At 44.6% G+C, this 21,894-nt stretch overlaps 1 protein-coding gene across 2 annotated transcripts in view; it reads left to right on the top strand.

Moving 5' to 3' along the window:
* The first annotated feature begins 1,990 nt into the window (after positions 1-1,990).
* CSK (C-terminal Src kinase) overlaps positions 1,991-21,894 on the top strand; it is a 56,409-nt gene continuing 36,505 nt past the window's right edge. Inside the window, exon 1 of one of the 2 annotated variants that reach the window (XM_058156683.1) lies at positions 1,991-2,137. Coding sequence is in view for 1 of the 2 variants with exons in the window: in XM_058156682.1 (XP_058012665.1) it covers positions 4,389-4,391 (3 nt within the window). In the remaining variant the exon portion in view is untranslated. Of the gene's footprint in view, positions 2,138-4,344; positions 4,392-21,894 lie in introns of those variants that run through there. The other variant, XM_058156682.1, reaches the window with a different exon arrangement.

Below are 21,894 nucleotides of genomic sequence, written 5' to 3'. Positions count from 1 at the left end.
AGAGAGAAATATTGAGAAAAAGACAGAGTGAGTGAGAGAGATATTGGGGAGATAGCTGTTCATCCACTTCTACAGAGGAATTATTGAGTCTGTCATCTGCACCTCCATAACTGTCTGGTTTGGCTCTGCAACCCAACAAGACAGACACAGACTTCAGAGGATAATTAGAACTGCAGAAAAAACAATTGCTACCAACCTGCCTTCCATTGAGGACCTGTATACCGCACGAATCAAAAAGAGGGCCGTGAAAATATTTACAGACCCCTCACATCTTGGACATAAACTGTTTCAACTCCTACCCTCAAAACGACGCTATAGAGCACTGCACACCAGAACAACTAGACACAAGGACAGTTTTTTCCCTGAACGCCATCGCTCTGCTAAACAAATAATACCCTCAACACTGTCAAATTATTTACTAAATCTGCACTACTATTAATCTTCTCATTGTTTTCATCACCCATCTCCTCCCACTTATGACTGTATGACTGTAACTTTGTTGCTGGTATCCTTACAATTTATATTGATTGTTTCCCTATGACTATGATTAAGTGTTGTATCTTTTTATTCTTGATCAATGTATTTTTTTTCTTTTTATGTACACCGAGAGCATATGCACCAAAGACAAATTCCTTGTGTGTCCAATCACCCTTGGCCAATAAAGAATTCTATTCTATTCTATTCTATTCTATTCTATTCTATTCTATTCTATTCTATTCTATTCTATTCTATTCTATTCTATTCTATTCTCTTTCCAGTCCATTATTCTATTGTATTGTATTGTATTGTATTGTATTGTATTGTATTGTATTGTATTCTATTCTATTCTATTCTATTCTTTCCAGTCCATTATTCTATTCTATTCTATTCTATTCTATTCTATTCTATTCTATTCTATTCTATTCTATTCTATTCTCTTTCCAGTCCATTATTCTATTCTATTCTATTCTATTCTATTCTATTCTATTCTATTCTATTCTATTCTATTCTATTCTACTCTACTCTACTCTACTCTACTCTCTTTCCAGTCCATTATTCTATTCTATTCTATTCTATTCTATTCTATTCTATTCTATTCTATTCTATTCTTTCCAGTCCATTATTCTATTCTATTCTATTCTATTCTATTCTATTCTATTCTTTCCAGTCCATTATTCTATTCTATTCTATTCTATTCTATTCTATTCTATTCTATTCTATTCTATTCTCTTTCCAGTCCATTATTCTATTCTATTCTATTCTAGTCTAGTCTAGTCTAATCTAGTCTATTTTATTCTATTCTATTCTATTCTGAGAAAGAGAGATTGAGAGAAATCAATAAATATTGAGGCAGAGAGAGAAAAAGAGAGAGATTGAGAGAAATAAATAAAAGAATAAATAAATATTGAAACCCGGGTGGGGGGGGGGAGCGATTGAGAGACAGATTGAAAGAGAGCAAGAGAGCGAGGAGGCTCTGTCTATTCCAAAGCACGTGCTGACCAGAAGGGGGCGCCCTGCCTTCGCCCAGCTCCCCACCGCCGCCGTTGGGCGGAGCCGGGCAAGCGAGGCGGGGGAAGGTAAGGCCGCCAAGCGAGGTCGGGCAGAGTTTCGGCCGCGCAGGCGCCGTAGGGCTGCGGGCGGGCTGCTCGGGTTCCCTGGAAGCCAGCGAGCACCAGGCCCGGCGAGATCTCGAGCGGCGGGGTTGGGTCGGAAGAGAGACGGGAAGAAACAAAACAAAAAAAAAAGAAAGAGATCCTCGCCGCCCTCGACGCTTCTCGGCCCCGGATCCCGCCGCCCGCCTGCGAGCGAAAAGCCGCTTGGAATCTTGGCGGCGCCAACGTTCCACAGCGAAGCCGGCAACGTTCGAAATTGGAACGTTCGCGGCGGCTACATTGTTTCCCTTTCTCCGCCCCCCCCCACCTTCTTTCCCTTGCCCCGCCTCGGGTCCGGCGGCCCCCCCACCCCTCCCCCCCGGTCGCCCCCTTGGCTGATCCCATCCCCCACCCTTGTGGATCCCCCGGCCCTCGGAATCGCCTCGATCGTCGCTCGACTCCAGATCCGGGGGTCGCAACCCCCCCCGATCCCCCGTTGCATGGAATAAGCCCAGCCGGCGGACCCCCCGCTTCCTCCCGCCGGGTCGGAAAGCGGAGCCAGAGCGGTAAGTAATGGCAGTGTCCCTCCCTCCCTCCTCCAATTTTTCTCCCCCTCCCGAGGGTACTTTTGGGGTGAAGCCTTAATCTATGGGGGGGGGGAGAGAGAAGGGAGTGGGGGGTCGCCCCTTCCTCTCCGCCTCTTTCCTCTCCTCTTTCTTCTCCTCCTCCGCCTTTTTTTCCCCCGAAGTGGAAGCTCTGGGGAGAATCCCATTTTTAAGCGGCTAGTCCCTAGGGAGGAACCCTGGAGAAAGAGAGAGAGACGTTGATCAGTGGGGCAGGCTTGGCAATATGCCCGGTTTACAAGCTCCCCCCCCCCGGACCCTCTTCCCGGGAGATCGGGTAGGATCCAAGGCAGATGGGGCTGACTGGATTCTTGGGCGATCCTAGCAGGAAACAAATTTTGGGGATTTTGGGGAAATCTGCTGGGCCGGCCCTGTCATTCACTTCCCTTCTGGGCGGCTTTCTTCCGCCCTACATGTGTGGGATGGGACCGACCCTGGAGGGACAGAGGCGAGCCCTGTGTTTGCAGAGGTGGCTGGCTGGCTTGATGACCTCTGGGGTTCCCCCTCTCCCTCCCTTGGGAAGCTGCCTTGGGGGGGAGTTTCGAAAACTGAAAACCACCGGTGGGATGGGAGAAGAGACTTTCTAAAGGACAAAAGGATCCCGCATGGGATCCAATGTGATCTGGGGGGGGGGGAGGTCAAGAGCCTCGCGACGGGTGAGACAAAGGTGGGGTCTCGGGGTGGGTGGGGGTGTTTCTCCCCTCCTCTTTTTGTTCTGGGGGGGAAAAGTGAAACTTCAGCGGAGGGTGGTCTGCTCCAAGGGAAGGCACCCTGCACGCCGCTGGTGGGTCTTCTGGGGCCCACTTGGGGGCCCCCCTGCGTGTGTCCCAAGTTGAGGTGCAAAGTTCTCAGTGGTTATTTGGGGGTTCAACACCCTGGTGTCTAGGGGCAATCTTGCCGGATCGCCTGGACAGAGATGCCACTCTGGTATTTGCACTCCAGACTAAATATATGTCGGTAGTCCTTGACTTACAACACTTCATTCAGTGACTGTTTGAAGTTACGACGGCACCAGGGGAGGAAAAAAAAAGTGACTTCTGGCCGTTTGTCGCACTTCAAGGACCGTTGCGGCATCCCCGCGGTCAGGCGCTTGGCGTTCGGAGGCTTGACGACGGACTCGCGTTTATGACGGTTTCGATGCTCCCGGAAGCCCCTTTTGCGACCTTCTGACCGGCAAAGTCGATGGGGGTGGGGGGTGGGGGAGGAAAAACAGGATTCACTTAACGACCTTGTCACGAATTTAAGAGCAGCAGGGATTCGCTTTACGGCGAGAAAAGCCGTACGATGGGACAAAGCTCCGTCCGCACATTTCTCCCTTCAAATAAGGGAGAAATATTAAATTGGGGGCTTGATTAGCGCAAGTCGAGGACTTTCTGTGCGTGTGTGTGTGTAAGCTGGAGGAGAGATGGGATAACTGGTCTCGGGGCTGCTGTGCAGAGAGTCCGGCCTTTGTGTGGGTGAGTGGAGGGGGGGTGGGAAACGGACCCGCTCCCCCTCCCCAGAGTGAGCGGACGGGCGCTGCTACTCTGCCTGTCAGCTGGGCAGGAGCTATGTGGAGTCACAGTGAGGGCAAGACAAGGGAGCCATTGATGGCCACGGGTTGCAAGCTTTCCTTTCTCCTGCGGCCACAATCCGTGCGTCATATGGCAGGCAACTGGACTGGGGTCTGTGGGCTCATTCAGGGCCTTGTCGCACCGGCCGTCCAGATGGATGGCAGACAGGCGAGGCTGGACGCGGGCTTCCGGGAGAGAGGATGGATGGGGAGAAACGGTCGGAAAATTGCCGAAGAAGGAGCAGAAACAGGATTACAGGCAGAATAGAATGGAATAGCATAGCATAGCATAGCATAGCATAGAAAAATAGAATAGAATAGAATAGCGTAGTGTAGCATGGAATAGAATACCATAGCATAGCATAGCATAATAGAACAGAATAGCATAGCATAGCATAGAATAATAGAATAGAGCAGAATAGAATAGAATAGAACAGCGTGGAGTAGAATGGAATAGAGTAGCGTGGCGTAAAATAGAATAGAATAGATTAGATTAGAATAGAATAGGATAGGATAGGATAGGATAGAATAGAATAGAACATAATAGACGAATAGAATAAACACAGTTGGAAGGGACCTTGGAGATCTTCTAGTCCAACCCCCTGCTTAGGCAGGAAGCCCTATACCCGTGCTGGCGAACCTATGGTAAGCATTCTCTGATTGCATGCGAGCCGTCGCCCCAGTTCAGCTCTGCTGCACATGCGCAGACGCCTCCCGCTGGCCACTGTCTTCGGGTCTCTGCCGCGCATGCATGGGGCATGTGCGGGGGGGGCTGTGCGCACATGCATGGGGTGTGTGGTGCAGGAGGGGGGCTGCGTGCGCATGCACAGGGGAGCAGGGTGCTGCAGAGGGTGAGGTGCATTCACAGGGCCACACGCGCATTGCATTTTGGGGGTTCAGGCACGCACGCGCACGCTTTGGGCACTCGGTCCGGACAAGGTTAGCCATCACTGCCCTATACCATTTCAGATAGAAGGTTATTTTCTTAAAAACTTCCAGTGTTGGAGCGTTCACAACGTCTGGAAGCAAGCCGTGGCTTACAGCCATCCGTTTAGTGACCGTTTCGAAGTTGTGACCATACTAAAAAAAAAAAGACTGGGGACATTTCTCACACATATGACCCTTTCAGCCTCTCTACGTAGTCACGTATCAAAAATTGGGATGCTAGACAACTGTCCTGCATTTATAGTTGATGTTTGGCAATATTAAAATACGTGGCCTTCAACTCCCAGAATTCCCCAGCCAGCCATGGCTGGCTGAGGAATTCTGGGAGTTGAAGTGCATACATCTTAAGAGTTACCAAAGTTGGAAAAGATGGAATTAATGAATAAGCATCAATGGCCATGTGTTGTACCTTATACAATCTCTCTCACAAAAAAACCCCTGGAGACACACAACTGCTGATGTTGCATTTATTTTTATTTTTTTCAGAAAAAAACGCAGCTCGCTTCCTGTTTCACACACGCCTTAGCAGGAGGGCTCTGGAGATGTTTAGATATGGGAGTTTTTAGACTGAATTCATACAGCCAGGGCCGTCTTTAAATTGTCGGTGTCAGTGGTTCGAGGCCTCACCGGCTTTAAGTGGGGTGGACTTCAACTCCCAGAAGTCCCCAGCCAGGTGGAGGGGAACCACCGTTTTATATGAAGGAGGTTTGGACTCCGAAAAGAAATGAGCAAAGTGAAGATCGTATTTTTCTCCTTTCCTCTTTTCTGTTAAAATCCCGCAGTTCTCCAATGTGTTCCTTTTGTTGTTGTTGTTTGAGAATAAATAAAAAATGATAATAGCCATTGGGAACAGCTTCCCTTGGTTTGGGTGAATCACCAGGAGACTGTGAGTTCTAGTGTTACCTTAGGTATGGACCCGGCTGGGTGACTTTGTTCCATTCATCAGGAGACTGTGAATTCTAGTGTTGCCTTAGGCGTGAAAAACATCTGGGTGACTTTGGCCCATTCACCAGGAGACTGTGAGTTCTAGTGTTGCCTTAGGCGTGAAAAACATCTGGGTGACTTTGGCCCATTCACCAGGAGACTGTGAGTTTTAGTGTTGCCTTAGGTATGAAAGCCGGCTGGATGACTTTGTCCCAAACACCAGGAGACTGTGAGTTCTAGTTCCACCTTAGGCAGGAAGACAGCTGGGCCAGTCACTCTGTCTCAACCCAAAGGAAGAAGCAATGGCAACATTTGCAGAAAACATTACTAAGAAACCTGCAGGGACTTCTGCAGACAATCTTCAGGAGTCTTCACACTGACCGGAAGGCATCTGCACGGACATACACACACCACACAGACACACCGACACGCACACGCACGTGTCATTAAGAGACGCTGGCCAAGAAACACATGGGTGGTGACTTTTTTCAGGCACCATCCTCTTTGGAATTCATTGGAACCGGAATCAAGTCCTCCGATATGTCATTTTTCGTCCCGCCGCGCCTGCTTTGCTGCGGTTTTTGGCTCGCGGTCCCTCCAAGCCCCAAAACGCAATTTTTTGCGAGCTGTGGATTCCCCACCGGCTCTCTGCAACCCCCAGGCAGTTTTTTTTTGGGTGAGAGCAGCACTTTTCCTTTTCGCAGCTTCACACTTGGCGTGTTTGTTTTGCACCGTTGGTGGAAAGCTTTGGTTGGCTACGGGGAGGAAGGAAGGCAGGCTGGCTTTGTTCTCCGATTTGCCTGGCAAAGAGTCAAATGGAGGGGAGGCAGACCTTGGCTTAGCTAGCGTGGCGTGACACGACTTTCCTCTTGATTGGGCATTTCTAATTTGATGAAATTAGTGATATGATAGCACACTTCCAATACTTGAGGGGCTGCCGCAAAGAAGAGGGGGTCAAGCTATTCTCCAAAGCACCTGAGGGCAATGCAATAGAATTACAGAGTTGGAAGGGACCTCGGAGGTCTTCTAGTCCGACCCCCAGCTCGGGCAGGAAACCCTACACCACTGGGTAAGAAGCATTGGGTGGAAACTAATCAAGGAGAGAAGCAACTTAGAACTAAGGAGACGTTTCCTGACAGCGAGAAACAATTAATCAGAGGGAGGGCTTGTTTCTAGAAGTTGTTTTAAGAGTTGCGGACTTCAGCTCCCAGAATTCCCCAGGCAGCATGGTGTAGACCAGAGGTCTTCAGATTTGGCAGCGTTAAGACTTATGGACTTCAACTCCCAGAATTCTCCAGCCAGCTATGCTATGCTATGCTATGCTATGCTATGCTATGCTATGCTATGCTATGCTATGCTATGCTTTGCTGGCTGGAGAATTCTGGGAGTTGAAGTCCACAAGTTTTAAAGCTGCCAAGTTTGAAGACCTCTGGTGTAGACCCTGATGCAGGGTCTCCTGCTTGAGAAGGAAGTTGGACTAGACGACCTTGATGGTCCCTTCCAACCTTGTTATTCTGTTCTACTCCCCAAAGCACTTTTGTGTGCAGAACAAGAAACAAGGGATGGAAACTAATCAATGAGAGAAGCAACTTAGAACTAAGGAGGAATTTCCTGACAGTGAGAACAATTGAATCAGTGGATTGACTTGCCTCCAGAGGTTGTGAATGCTCCAACATTGGGAGTTTTAAAGAAGAGGTTGGATAACCATTTGTCTGAAATGGTGTAGGGTTTCCTGCCTAAGCAGAGGGTTGGACTAGAAGACCTCCAAGGTCCCTTCCAACTCTGTTATTCTATTGTATTCTATTCTATTGTAAAAATTACGGCTGGGTCTGAGAGAGGGGTATGGGATCAAGAAGCAAAGGCAGCTTTGGATCTGGAAACACCCCCCACTCCCAAAACCAGGCCACACGAGAGTTGCGTCTCCCAATGGTGGTTGACGTCTTCTGTTGGTTGACATTCTTCGGATTTACCTGTTGCCTTCAACCTTTCCCTGGTCCTTGTTGGTTCGGGTCTCTGTGTGTGAATCCAGCCACTTTATTTATTTATTTATTTTTAAAATGTATAGGCCGCCCATCTTACCTCGAAGTAACTTTGTAGTTGGTCATCCAGGGTCTGTGGCATAGGGTGGATCCAGCCTTGTTTGACAAATGTTAGTTAAACAGTGGCTTAAAGAGAGATCAAGTCTGTCATTGTGTTTGTGAGGACTGAATAGTTTTGTTCCAAAGGATAATACTATCTATCTATCTATCTATCTATCTATCTATCTATCTATCTATCTATCTATCTATCTATCTATCTATCTATCCATCCATCCATCCATCCATCCATCCATCCTCTCTCTCCCTTTCTTTTTCCATCTCTTTATCTCTATCTCTCCATTCATCTCTCTCTCTCTCTCTCTCATCTCTCTGTCCCTTTCCATCTCTTTATTTTTCTATTTCTTCATCCATCCCTAGCTACTTACCTATCTACCTACCTACCCATCCATCCATCCATCCATCCATCCATCTATCCATCCATTCTCTCCCTTTCTTTTTCCATCTCTTTATCTCTCCATCCATCCATCCATCCCCCCCTCTCATCTCTCTGTCCCTTTCCCTCTCTTTATTTTTCTATTTCTCCATCCATCCCTACCTACCTACCTACCTACCTACCTATCCATCCATCCATCCTCTCTCTCCCTTTCTTTTTCCATCTCTTTATCTCTATCTCTCCATTCATCTCTCTCTCTCTCTCTCTCATCTCTCTGTTCCTTTCCATCTCTTTATTTTTCTATTTCTTCATCCATCCCTATCTACCTACCTACCCATCCATCCATCCATCCATCCATCCATTCTCTCCCTTTCTTTTTCCATCTCTTTATCTCTCCATTCATCCATCCATCCCCCCCCATCTCTCTGTCCCTTTCCATCTCTTTATTTTTCTATTTCTCCATCCATCCCTATCTATCTACCTACCTACCTACCTACCTACCTATCTATCCATCCATCCATCTACCCACCCACCCTATTCCTAACCTGCCCTTCTACCTCAAAGAAGGGCTGGCTAAGTTTCAGTATAGGTAGTCCTCGACTTACTGCTACAATTGGGCCCGGAACCGTCATCATTTAGGGAGATGACGGTGAACTGAGTTGCGCCGAACTTTTATGACCTTTTTTTGCTGTGGTAGTTTTAACAAATCAGCCTGGTTGTTCAGTGAATCGCCCGGTCGTTAAGCGGCTCTGGCTTGCCTCATTGACTTAGCTTGTTGGAAAGTTGCAAAAGGAGATCATGTGACCTGCGGGACACTGCAACCGTCATAGGTACATGCCAGTTGCCAAGCGTCTCAATTTTGATCATGTGACCAGAGGGAGGTTGCAATGGTGGTGTGAGAACCGGTTGTCAAGTCACTTTTTACGGCACCGTTGTAACTTCAAATGGTCATTAAGCCTTTAGTTGGATTTTTCTCTACCTTGGCTTCTTTCAGATGGGTGTTCAATTCCCAGAATCCCACAGCCAGCCATATTGGCTGTGGAATTCTGGGAGTTGAAGTCCACCCGTCTGAAAGTAGCCAAGATCGAGAAGGACTGTTTTAATCTCACCTCTCTGAGCTCCTCTGACATTCTTATTTGGCAAATGCGAATCGTAACACAGGAAGCTTAATTTAAATTGTTTTCCCAAGAGGTAGTAGCTGTTTTGATCTTTTAAAACAAAAAAACAAAACAAAACCCCAAACAACTAGGGAATTGGTGAGCTCTGAAAAGGCTAACTTGATGATTTAATTTATTTCTTCAAATGTCCCTATACCACCCACTTGCTCAGCGGTTCCTGGAGGCTCAGAAAATACAATTCAAAGAAAAGTACCGTGTTCCCGCGAAAATAAGACCCTGTCTTATATTTTTTTCAACCCTGAAATAAGCGCTTGGCCTTATTGCCATGCGCTCAAAAGCCCGATTGGGCTTATTATCAGGGGATGTCTTATTTTGGGGGAAGCAGAGTATCTATCTATCTCTATCCATCTGTCTATTAGTCTGCCTGCCTGCCTGCCTGCCTGCCTGCCTGCCTATCTATCTATCTATCTATCTATCTATCTATCTATCTATCTATCTATCTATCTATCTCTCTATCTCTCTATCTATCTATCTATCATCTATCTACCTACCTACCTACCTACCTACCTATCTATCTATCGTGTTTCCCCAAAAATAGGACCCTGTCTTATATTTTTTTGAACCCTGAAATAAGCGCTTGGCCTTATTGCCATGCGCTCAAAAGCCCGATTGGGCTTATTATCAGGGGATGTCTTATTTTGGGGGAAGCAGAGTATCTATCTATCTCTATCCATCTGTCTATTAGTCTGCCTGCCTGCCTGCCTGCCTGCCTGCCTGCCTGCCTGCCTGCCTATCTATCTATCTATCTATCTATCTATCTATCTATCTATCTATCTATCTATCTATCTATCTATCTATCTATCTATCTATCTATCTACCTACCTACCTACCTACCTACCTACCTACCTACCTATCTATCGTGTTTCCCCAAAAATAGGACCCTGTCTTATATTTTTTTGAACCCTGAAATAAGCGCTTGGCCTTATTGCCATGCGCTCAAAAGCCCGATTGGGCTTATTATCAGGGGAGGTCTTATTTTGGGGGAAAGAAGGTACTATTGAAGCCATTAGTAATTCATCAATTATTCATTTTAAAACAATTGAAAACACTTAGTAAAGGTCTTAATAAAAAAGTTCCTTTTAGAAGTCTCCTTTCGGCGGTCAGAAGGGAGCTAATTTAATCCCAACCGCAGTTCACCCCATAATGTGGAGCCTGGATTTTATTCATTTATTCGGCAGAATGACAGAGAAAGCCTGACGGCCACCATGGAACTCCAGATTCCTGTTGCTAAGTGAGACAGTTGTTCATTGAGGTTTTGCCCCATTTTACGACCTTCCTGGCTGCCGTTGTTAAGTGAATCCCTGTGGCGGTTAAGTCCGTAACATGGTTGTTAAGTGAATCGGGTTTCCTCCCCCCCTTGACTTTGCTTGTCAGAAGGTCGCAAAAGGGGGAAATCGCGGTAGCCCAGGGACTCTGCGACCGTCGTAAATTGGAGACAGTTGGCAAGCTTCTGAATCTTGATCACGTGATCACGGGGATTGCTTCGACGGCCGTAAGTGTGAAAAACGGTCCTAAGTCAGTGCCGTTGCAACCAGAGGTGGGTGTCACATAATGTAACAGCTGGTTCGCCCAGCACCAAAAATGTGAGTTTGCGCACATGCCATCTGCGCATGTGCATGGCCTTCCGCGCATGTGCGCGGCTCCAAAAACACGGCAATATAGGACGAAATAGCATCGGTGTTAGTCGGAACAACCGGTTTGCCCGAACCGGCAGCAGCCCACCACTGGTTGCAACTGTTTTTCAGTGCTGTTGCAACTTCGATTACTCAATCACTCAATGAACTGTTGTAAATCGAGCATTACCTGTACCTGTAATTACTCCCTCTGGGGTCTCCAACTAAGATTGAGTAGTGGATCACAGGGATCTTCCCACCCCACTTCGGACCAGGGATGATCTACTTACTTTCCATACCGGTTTGGAAGTGCGTGTGCCACGCACGCTCGCTCTGCTCGTGCACGGACCGTTTCGCGCATGCAGAGAAGGTAAAAAATAGGTTACTTCCTGGTTAAAACCAGGAAGTAATCACGACTGGGCAGGTGGGAGGAGCCTCGTGCTGCCGTTGCTACCGGTTCTCCAAACCACCCACTGCCGTCGCTACCGGTTCAGGCAAACCGGACCGAACCGGAAGCATTTCACCCTACTTGGGACTCTGGTCTCCAACAGCCCTTCCTAGCTTCTTGTGTTCAGAGGGAAAGTGAAGTTTGTCAGTAGAAAGTTTGACTTTCCCTGGGACAGTGTCTGTTGGAGTCCAGAGTCCAGCATGATCTCGTGGGGCTTTTAGAAGGCCAGCTTGAGAGCAGAATGATCTAAACGTGACCCCTAAAAAGAGGAACTCGACCTATTCTAAGGAAATACCGGTAGGAGCTGGTTGCTGAGAACAAGGGAAGAAAGTTTGATTGTTGTTTGACGCTGGGCTGTAATAATCTGTAGATATTAGGGGCTGTGGGAATCCATGCCTTTTGGATAGGAAGGAAGCATTTAAGCGTCAGAGGAACTAAACTGAATTTTGATAGATAGATAGATAGATAGATAGATAGATAGATAGATAGATAGATAGACAGACAGACAGATTATAAATAGATTTATGGATGATAGAGATAGAGAGATAGAGATTTAACAGTAACCTGGCTTAGGGCCCGGGTACTTACGGGACCGCCTGCTGTTACCTCATGCCTCCCACCGACCCGTATGCTCACACAGAGAAGGTCTTCTCAGGGTGCCGTCCGCCAAACAATGTCGGCTGGCGGCCCCCAGGGGTAGGGCCTTCTCTGTTGGAGCTCCTACTCTTTGGAACGAACTTCCCCCTGGTTTACGCCAATTGCCTGATCTTCGGACCTTTCGCCGTGAGCTGAAAACGCATTTATTTATTCAAGCGGGACTGGCTTAAAAGTTTTATTAAATTTTAATTGGGGTTATTTATGAATTTTAGGGTTTTAAATTGTTTTAAATTTCGGCCATTTATGTAATATGCTTGGTTTTAAGTTTCTGTTTTAATGTGTATATTGTGGGGTTTTTATTATTTGGCTGTACACCGCCCTGAGTCCTTCGGGAGAAGGGCGGTATAAAAATCTAATAAAATAAATAAATAAATAAATAACAGAGTTGCAAGGGACTCTTGGAGGTCATCTAGTCCAACCCCCTGCTCACGCAGGAGACCTGTACTGGGGATTCGAACCGCTGAACTGCCGACCTTTCTGATTGACAAGCTCAGTGTCTTAGCCACTGAGCCACATAGTCAGGTGATAGATGGTAGAGATACAGAGATGATAGATAGATGTATAAATAGAAAGATAGATAGATAATGATAGATAGAGAAAGTTAGAGATGATGGATGGATGGATAGATAGATGATAGATAAATAGATAGATTATAAATAGATTTATGGATGATAGAGATAGAGAGATAGAGATTTAACAGTAACCTGGCTTAGGGCCTGGGTACTACAGGACCGCCTGCTGTTACCTCATGCCTCCCACCGACCAGATGCTCACACAGAGGGTCTTCTCAGGGTGCCGTCCGCCAAACAATGTCGGCTGGCGGCCCCAGGGTAGGGCCTTCTCTGTTGGAGCTCCTACTCTTGGAACGAACTTCCTGGTTTACGCCAATTGCCTGATCTTGGACCTTCGCCGTGAGCTGAAAACGCATTTATTTATTCAAGCGGGACTGGTTTAAAAGTTTTATTAAATTTTAATTGGGGTTATTTATGAATTTTAGGGTTTTAAATTGTTTTAAATTTCGGCCATTTATGTAATATGCTTGGTTTTAAGTTTCTGTTTTAATGTGTATATTGTGGGGTTTTTATTATTTGGCTGTACACCGCCCTGAGTCCTTCGGGAGAAGGGCGGTATAAAAATCTAATAAAATAAATAAATAAATAAATAACAGAGTTGCAAGGGACCTTGGAGGTCATCTAGTCCAACCCCCTGCTCACGCAGGAGACCTGTACTGGGGATTCGAACCGCTGAACTGCCGACCTTTCTGATTGACAAGCTCAGTGTCTTAGCCACTGAGCCACATAGTCAGGTGATAGATGGTAGAGATACAGAGATGATAGATAGATGTATAAATAGAAAGATAGATAGATAATGATAGAGAAAGTTAGAGATGATGGATGGATGGATAGATAGATGATAGATAAATAGATAGATAAATAGCTAGATAGCTAGAGATAGCTATAGACAGTAGGTAGGTAGGTAGGTAGATACATAGCCAGATTCACTTAACAACCGTGTCACTAATTTAACAACCTCAGTGATTCACTTAACAACTGTGACAAGAAAGGTCGTAAGATGTCATAAACTCATTTCACAAATGTAACATCAGAAATTTTGGGCTCAGTTGCGGTCGTAAGTCATGAGTGTCTGAATTTTGATCACACGATCGTGGGGAGACTGCAAAGGTCGTAACTTGTGAAAGAACCGTCGTAAGTCACATTTTTCGGTGTCATTGTAACTTTGAACGGTCACTAAATGACCTGTTGTAAATTGAGGATTATCTGTGTGGGTGTGAATTGTGGGAGTTGAAGTCCACGTATCTTAAAAGTTGCTAAGGGTTGAGGAACAGTGATCTAGAGCAGGGGTCTCCAACCCTTAGTAACTTTAAGACTTGTGGACTTCAACTCCCAAAATCCCTCAGCCAGCTTTGCTGGCTGAGGGGTTCTGGGAGTTAAAGTCCACAAGTCTTAAAGTTTCCAAGGTTGGAGACCTCTGATCTAGAGCTTTGCTGGCTGAGGAACTCTGGGAGTTGACGTCCACAAGTCTTCAAGTTGCCAAGGTTGGAGATCCTTGGTCTCGAAAGTCTTTTTTCCTAGCATGGTTTCCAGATGGCAGAAAATATGGAACCGGACAATCCAGGTGGGTTTAATACCCCATCCTATTTTTGACTCAGGCTTTGGCGCGTTCGAAAAATGTTGAAATTGGATGTTTTGGGTTCTCCTTTATTGTTGCTGTCTCTGTGGTGATCCATGCAGAGAGAATGAAGAAATACTTGCTGGATTCTTAGGATGTTTCCTTAGATCTTCCTTAAGGGCTGGTCTTGTGGTTCTCAAATTCTCTTTTCCCTTTGTGGCCATCGGACTCATCTTTTTATTGAGTTTGTCATCTGCACCTCCATAACTGTCTGGGTTGGTTCTGCAACCCAACAAGACAGACACAGACTTCAGAGGATCATTAGAACTGCAGAAAAAAGCAATTGCTACCAACCTGCCTTCCAGTAGGGACCTGTATACTGCACGAGTCAAAAAGAGGGTTGTGAAAATATTTACAGACCCCTCACATCCTGGACATAAACTGTTTCAACTCTTACCCTCAAAACGACACTACAGAGCACTGCACACCAGAACAACTAGACACTGGAACAGTTTTTTCCCCGAACGCCGTCACTCTGCTGAAGAAATAATTCCAACACCGTCAAACTATTTACTAAATCTGCACTACAATTAATCTTCTCATAGTTCCCATCACCCATCTCCTTCCACATATGACTGTATGACTGTAACCTTGTTGCTTGTATTCTTACGATTTATATTGATATTGATTGGTTCCTGATTGCTTATAGAATAGAATAGAATAGAATTTATTGGCCAAGTGTGATTGGACACACAAGGAATTTGTCTTGGTTCATATGCTCTCAGTGTACATAAAAGAAAAGATACGTTCATCAAGGTACGACATTTACAACACAATTGATGGTCAATATATCAATATAAATCATAAGGATTGCCAGCAACAAGTTATAGTCATACAGTCATAAGTGGAAAGAGATTGGTGATGGGAACTATGAAGCGATTAATAGTAGTGCAGATTCAGTAAATAGTCTGACAGTGTTGAGGGAATTATTTGTTTAGCAGAGTGATGGCCTTCGGGAAAAAACTGTTCTTGTGTCTAGTTGTTCTGGTGTGCAGTGCTCTATAGCGTCGTTTTGAGGGTAGGGGTTGAAACAGTTTATGTCCAGGATGTGAGGGATCTGTAAATATTTTCACGGCCCTCTTCTCCTCTTATTTGTACCCTATGACTATCGTTAAGTGTTGTACCTTAGGATTCTTGATGATCTTTTCTTTTTATGTACACTGAGAACATACGCACCAAAGACAAATTCCTTGTGTGTCCAGTCACACTTGGCCAATAAAAAAAAAAAAACCTATTCTATCTTTTGTGGCCGTTTGGAGGGCAGAAATTCCTTTAGGAAAAATGGATTTAAAAAAAGGAGCCCAAACTAGAAAGCCTTGGTTGAAAAGATGGAGGAATTCAGAGGGCAGATTAAATTTCAGACGGTTGAATTCAAAACGGATTAGATTACCGGTGGTGGAATTTGGAAGAAAATGAAGTTTGCAAATGGCAGAATTCAGAGAACAGATGGGGATCGCAGATTCTGGAATTCGGAAGATAAGATTCAATTGTAGATGGCTAGAATCCCCGATGACTGATAAAGTCACAGGCGTCTGAATTCATGTGACAGATTAGATTACAGATAGTGGCATTTAGAGGAAGTTTCGATTGCAAATGGCAGAATTCAGAGAACAGATTAGATCGCAGATTCTGGAATTCGGAGGATAAGATTCGATTGTAGACGGCTAGAATTCCTGGTGTCTGAATTCGGATGACACTTTAGGCTGAATTCATGTGACAGCTTAGATTCCAGATGGCAGAAAATTAGAGGAAGATTTTATTATAGATGGTTGAAGGTCGTAAAATCCGGCAAAACCCATTTAATAATGTTGGACTCAAGTATAGTTATAAGTTGAGGTCTACCTGTATAGCCAGAATTACAATTTGGAGAAACCTTACCCTCTTCCCTACCTCGCCCAAGCTTGTTCAGTTTGGCATCCATTTCACTCAGATGAACATACTTGGAAGGTCTCTGGAGGTCTTCTAGTCTGACCCTCTGCTCAAGCAGGAGACCCTAGACTCATTTCAGACAAATGGTTATCCAATCTCTTCTTAAAAAACTCCAGTGTTGGAACACCCACAACTTCTGGTGGCAAGCTGTTCCACAGGAAGTTTCTCCTTAGTTCTAGGTTGCTTCTTCTCCTTGGTTAGTTTCCATCCATTGCTTCTTGTCCTGCCTTCAGGTGCTTTGGAGAATAAGTAGATTCCCCCCTCTTCTTTGGGGCAGCCCCTCCAATATTGGAAGGCGGCTATCACGTCTCCCGTAGTCCTCCTTATCATTAAATAAAAGATGTTGAGACTCTAGAAAGAGTGCAGAGAAGAGCAACAAAGATGATTAGGGGACTGGAGGCTAAAACATATGAAAAACGGTTGCAGGAACTGGGTATGCCTAGTTTAATTAAAAGAAGGACTAGGGGAGACATGATAGCAGTCTTCCAATATCTCAGAGACTGACACAAAGAAGAGGGAGTTAAAATATTCTCCAAAGCACCTGAGAGTAGAACAAGAAGCAATGGGTGGAAACTGATCAAGGAAAGAAGCAACTTAGAACTAAGGAGAAATTTCCTGACAATCAGAACAATTAATAAGTGGAACAACTTGCCTGCAGAAGTTGTGAATGCTCCAATACTGGAATTTAAAAAATTGTATTTGGATAATCATTTGTCTGAAATGGTGTAGGGTTTCCTGCCCGGGCAGGGGGTTGGACTAGAAGACCTCCAAGGTCCCTTCCAACTCTGTTGTTGTTGTTGTTGTTGTTGTTATTATTATAAATTTAGACATCCTCTGTGACCATTCTTCGTATCTTTTAGCCCGCCCCCCCAGCCCCTTTAATCATCCTTGTGGCTCTTCTCTGCGCTTCGCAGCCTTGAAACTGCAATGCACCTCTTGCAACACAGGATCTTTGTAAATGTGTCACCGAGGCTGAATCCGGGATCCCCTGGGTTGAGATTCCTGCCGGTCTTCACGACGCAGCTTCCACTTTCCTTGCAGCAAACGGCAGGCGGCTCTCCCTTCCTGCAGATCTCTCTCTCTCTCTCTCTCTTACTTTCTCCCTCTCTTCCTCTCGCTCTCCTCCCTCCCTCCCTCTCTCTCACCCCCCATCTCGGTGCTTCTCCCCTCCTCCCCCCACCCCCATTTTCCTCTTAAGAACCGCAGGAGGAGACCGTGAATGCAGGTTCTCCGGTTGTGTGTGTGATGGTGGGGCGCTCGCCGATGCGTTCGGTCTCTCCTGGTTACGTAAGCAAGATGCATCTTAGCTTCTGCTCCAGTCTTGTAAGTCCGGCGTTTTATCATCTTCTTTTTAATTATATATATATATATACATGTATATATATATTAATCTCTCTTGCGTTCGGTTGAACCAGTGAGGCTGGGCCTGAAAGTCCAGAGCTTGAAAAAAAACCCTCCCCCCTCCATGCAGAGATCAATGCTTGGATCTGAAATCTAGTCCTTAACTGACTTATGGAGGAGATTCACGTGGCCCCTCATATTTCTCTCTCTCTCTCTCTCTCTCTCTCTCTCTCTTCCCATCTTTCCATCTATCTTTCCATCTATCTATCTCTACCCATCCATGTCTATAATCTCAATCTCTCTCTCTATACACACACACACACACACACATATACACCTTTCTCTTTTTCTCTTTCTCTTCCTTTTTTCTCTCTTACTTTCTCTCTCTCTCTCCCCTCCCTCCCTCCCTCTATTTATTCTCTCTCTCTCCCTTTCCCGTTCTATCTCTCTTTCCCCATCCATCTTTCTCTTTCATCTTTCTCTTCCATCTCTATCTCTCCATCCATCTTCCCCTCTTTCTCTCTCTCTATATATACACAGCTTTCTCTTTCTTTCTCTTTCTCTTCCTTTTTCTCTTACTCTCTCTCTCTCTTTCTCTTTCTCTCTCTCTCCCCTCATCCATCCATCCATCCATCCTCTTTCTCCCTTTCCCTTTCCATCTCTATCTCTCTCTCTCCATCCATCTCTCTCTCTCTGTGTCTATCATCTTTCCCTTTTTATCTCTCTATCTCTCCATCCATCCGTCCATCCATCCATCTCTCTCATCTCCTCTCCTTTCCATCTCTTTATCTTTCTATTTCTCCATCCATCCCTATCTCTCTCTCCTCTCGCTCTCCTCCTCCTCCTCTCTCTCTCTCTCTCTCACCCCCTCTCGGTGCTTCTCCCTCCTCCCCCACCCCATTTTCCTCTTAAGAACCGCAGGAGGAGACCGTGAATGCAGGTTCTCCGGTTGTGTGTGTGATGGTGGGGCGCTCGCCAATGCGTTCGGTCTCTCCTGGTTACGTAAGCAAGATGCATCTTAGCTTCTGCTCCAGTCTTGTAAGTCCGGCGTTTTATCTTCTTCTTTTTAATTATATATATATATATATATATATATACATGTATATATATATTAATCTCTCTTGCGTTTGGTTGAACTGGTGAGGCTGGGCCTGAAAGCCCAGAGCTTGAAAAAAAAACCTCCCCCCTCCATGCAGAGATCAATGCTTGGATCTGAAATCTAGTCCTTAACTGACTTATGGAGGAGATTCACGTGGCCCCTCATATTTCTCTCTCTCTCTCTCTCTCTCTCTCTCTCTCTCTCTCTCTCTTCCCATCTTTCCATCTATCTTTCCATCTTTCTTTCTATCTCTACCCATCCATGTCTATAATCTCAATCTCTCTCTCTATACACACACACACATATACACCTTTCTCTTTTTCTTTTTTTCTTCCTTTTTCTCTCTCTTTCTCTCTCTCTCTCCCCTCCCTCCCTCCATCTATTTATTCTCTCTCTCTCCCTTTCCCGTTCTATCTCTCTTTCCCCATCCATCTTTCTCTATCATCTTTCTCTTTCCATCTCTCTATCTCTCCATCCATCTTCCCCCCCCTCTTTCTCTCTCTCTCTATATATACACACCTTTCTCTTTCTTTTTCTCTTTCTCTTCCTTTTTTCTCTCTTACTTTCTCTCTCTCTTTCTCTTTCTCTTTCTCTCTCTCTCCCCCTCATCCATCCATCTATCCATCCTCTTTCTCCCTTTCCCTTTCCATCTCCCTCTCTCTCTCCATCCATCTCTCTCTCTGTCTATCATCTTTCCCTTTTTATCTCTCTATCTCTTCATCCATCCATCCATCCATCCATCTCTCATCTCGCTCTCCCTTTCCATCTCTTTATCTTTCTATTTCTCCATCCATCCCTATCTCTCTCTCTCTCCTCTCTCTCTCTCTCTCTCTCTCTCTCTCTCTCTCTCTATATATATATATATACCTTTCTCTTTCTTTTCTCTTTCTCTTCCTTTTTTCTCTCTTACTCTCTCTCTCTCTCTCTCTCCCCCTTCCTTTCCATCACTTTATCTATCTATCTATCTCTACCCATCCATGTCTTTGATCTCTCTCTCTCTACCTTTCTTTCTTTTTCTCTTCCTCTTTCTTTTTCTCTCTCTTACTTTCTCTTTCTCGCTCTCTTTTTCTCTCCTGCCCTTTGCTTTTGGGGCTGGCATCTGTTGGGGAGGGGGATAGGGAGGGGACAAATCCAGAAACACCGATGCCTAATAATGGGCATCTGCTGAAATCTTGAACAAACCTTGGAGGTTTTGCACCTCGTTTTTTGTCTCTGTGCAGGACGACCTCCGGATTGCAGAATAGGCAGATGTGGTTGATGGGGGGAGGGCTTGGCATGGGGAGGGCTGGCCTGGAAGGGGAGGGGGAGAGGTGGGTAGGTAGGTAGGTAGGCAAGGGTCCCCACCAGGCCAGCCTTCTTAGGCTTTGCACATCTTGGCCTATGAAGAGCAGTTTCTTTTATGTACACTGAGAGCCTATGCACCAAGACAAATCCCTTGTGTGTCCAATCACACTTGGCCAATAAAAAAATCTATTCTATTCTATTCTATTCTATTCTATTCTATTCTATTCTATTCTATTCTATTCTATTCTATTCTATTCTATTCTATTCTATTCTATTCTATTCTGAATGTATCTTTTCTTTTATGTACACTGAGAGCCTATGCACCAAGACAAATCCCTTGTGTGTCCAATCACACTTGGCCAATAAAAAAATCTATTCTATTCTATTCTATTCTATTCTATTCTATTCTATTCTATTCTATTCTATTCTATTCTATTCTATTCTATTCTATTCTCTTTCCAGTCTATTATTCTATTCTATTCTATTCTATTCCATTCCATTCCATTCCATTCCATTCCATTCCATTCTATTCCACCTTCTCTTCTCTTCTATTCATGATTCTTGATGAACGTATCTTTTCTTTTATGTACATTGAGAGCCTATGCACCAAGACAAATTTCTTGTGTGTCCAATCACACTTGGCCAATAAAGAATTCTATTCTATTCTATTCTATTCCATTCCATTCCATTCCATTTATTCTATTCCACATTTTCTATTCTATTCTATTCTATTCTATTCTATTCTATTCTATTCTATTCTATTCTATTCTGAATGTATCTTTTCTTTTATGTACACTGAGAGCCTATGCACCAAGACAAATCCCTTGTGTGTCCAATCACACTTGGCCAATAAAAAAAATCTATTCTATTCTATTCTATTCTATTCTATTCTATTCTATTCTATTCTATTCTATTCTATTCTATTCTATTCTATTCTATTCTCTTTCCAGTCTATTATTCTATTCTATTCTATTCTATTCCATTCCATTCCATTCCATTCCATTCCACCTTCTCTTCTATTCATGATTCTTGATGAACGTATCTTTTCTTTTATGTACATTGAGAGCCTATGCACCAAGACAAATTTCTTGTGTGTCCAATCACACTTGGCCAATAAAGAATTCTATTCTATTCTATTCTATTCTATTCTATTCTATTCTATTCCATTCCATTCCATTCCATTCCATTCCATTCCATTCCATTTATTCTATTCCACATTTTCTATTCTATTCTATTCTATTCTATTCTATTCTATTCTATTCTGAATGTATCTTTTCTTTTATGTACACTGAGAGCCTATGCACCAAGACAAATCCCTTGTGTGTCCAATCACACTTGGCCAATAAAATTCTATTCTATTCTATTCTATTCTATTCTATTCTATTCTATTCTATTCTATTCTATTCTATTCTATTCTATTCATTCAGCAACTACAAGTCGAGGTTGTGTGTATGGGACTGGTTGATTCCAGGAACCGAGAAGGGCCCCCCCACACCCCGTAGAAATGAGACATGCAAGCAGAAAATGCAGGGTTTGGTTTGAAGTATCTGAGCTCTCATTTTCCTTTTTCTTTTAAATCCTTGCCTTGAGGGACAGCGTGTCGTTGGTACTGACAATTCTGCCTTTCCATTTGGAAGGAGGCCTGCCTTTTGAAGCTCCTGTTTTCATGTTTTACTTCCCTGGTTTCTTTTCTTTCTTTTTTTCTTTTTTTTGGGGGGGGTTGTTTTTGTTCTTTTTTGTGGGCTAAGGTTAAAATGAATGATCACGCATGTGCCTGTAAGATGGGAACACTTAGGTTTTTCTGGAACAATTTCTTTCTCCTTCTGAGCACCCACCAGCCGGATCCATTAGCTGTCTGGCAAGAGAAAGAGAGAGGCTCTCTGTACCAGCTGTAGCTAAACCGTGATTATTATTAATATTTCTCTTTTTGAAGACTTCACAGTGAATTCACGGGGTAATTCACCAGGGCCTCTGGTGGCTCAGACTGCTAAGACAGTCTGTTATTAATAGCAGCTGCTTGCAATTACTGCAGGTTCAAGTCCCACCAGGCCCAAGGTTGACTCAGCCT

This window comes from Ahaetulla prasina, chromosome 13, assembly GCF_028640845.1.
Source record: "Ahaetulla prasina isolate Xishuangbanna chromosome 13, ASM2864084v1, whole genome shotgun sequence".
NCBI lineage: Eukaryota > Metazoa > Chordata > Lepidosauria > Squamata > Colubridae > Ahaetulla > Ahaetulla prasina.
This window is presented reverse-complemented; position numbering and strand designations above follow the sequence as displayed.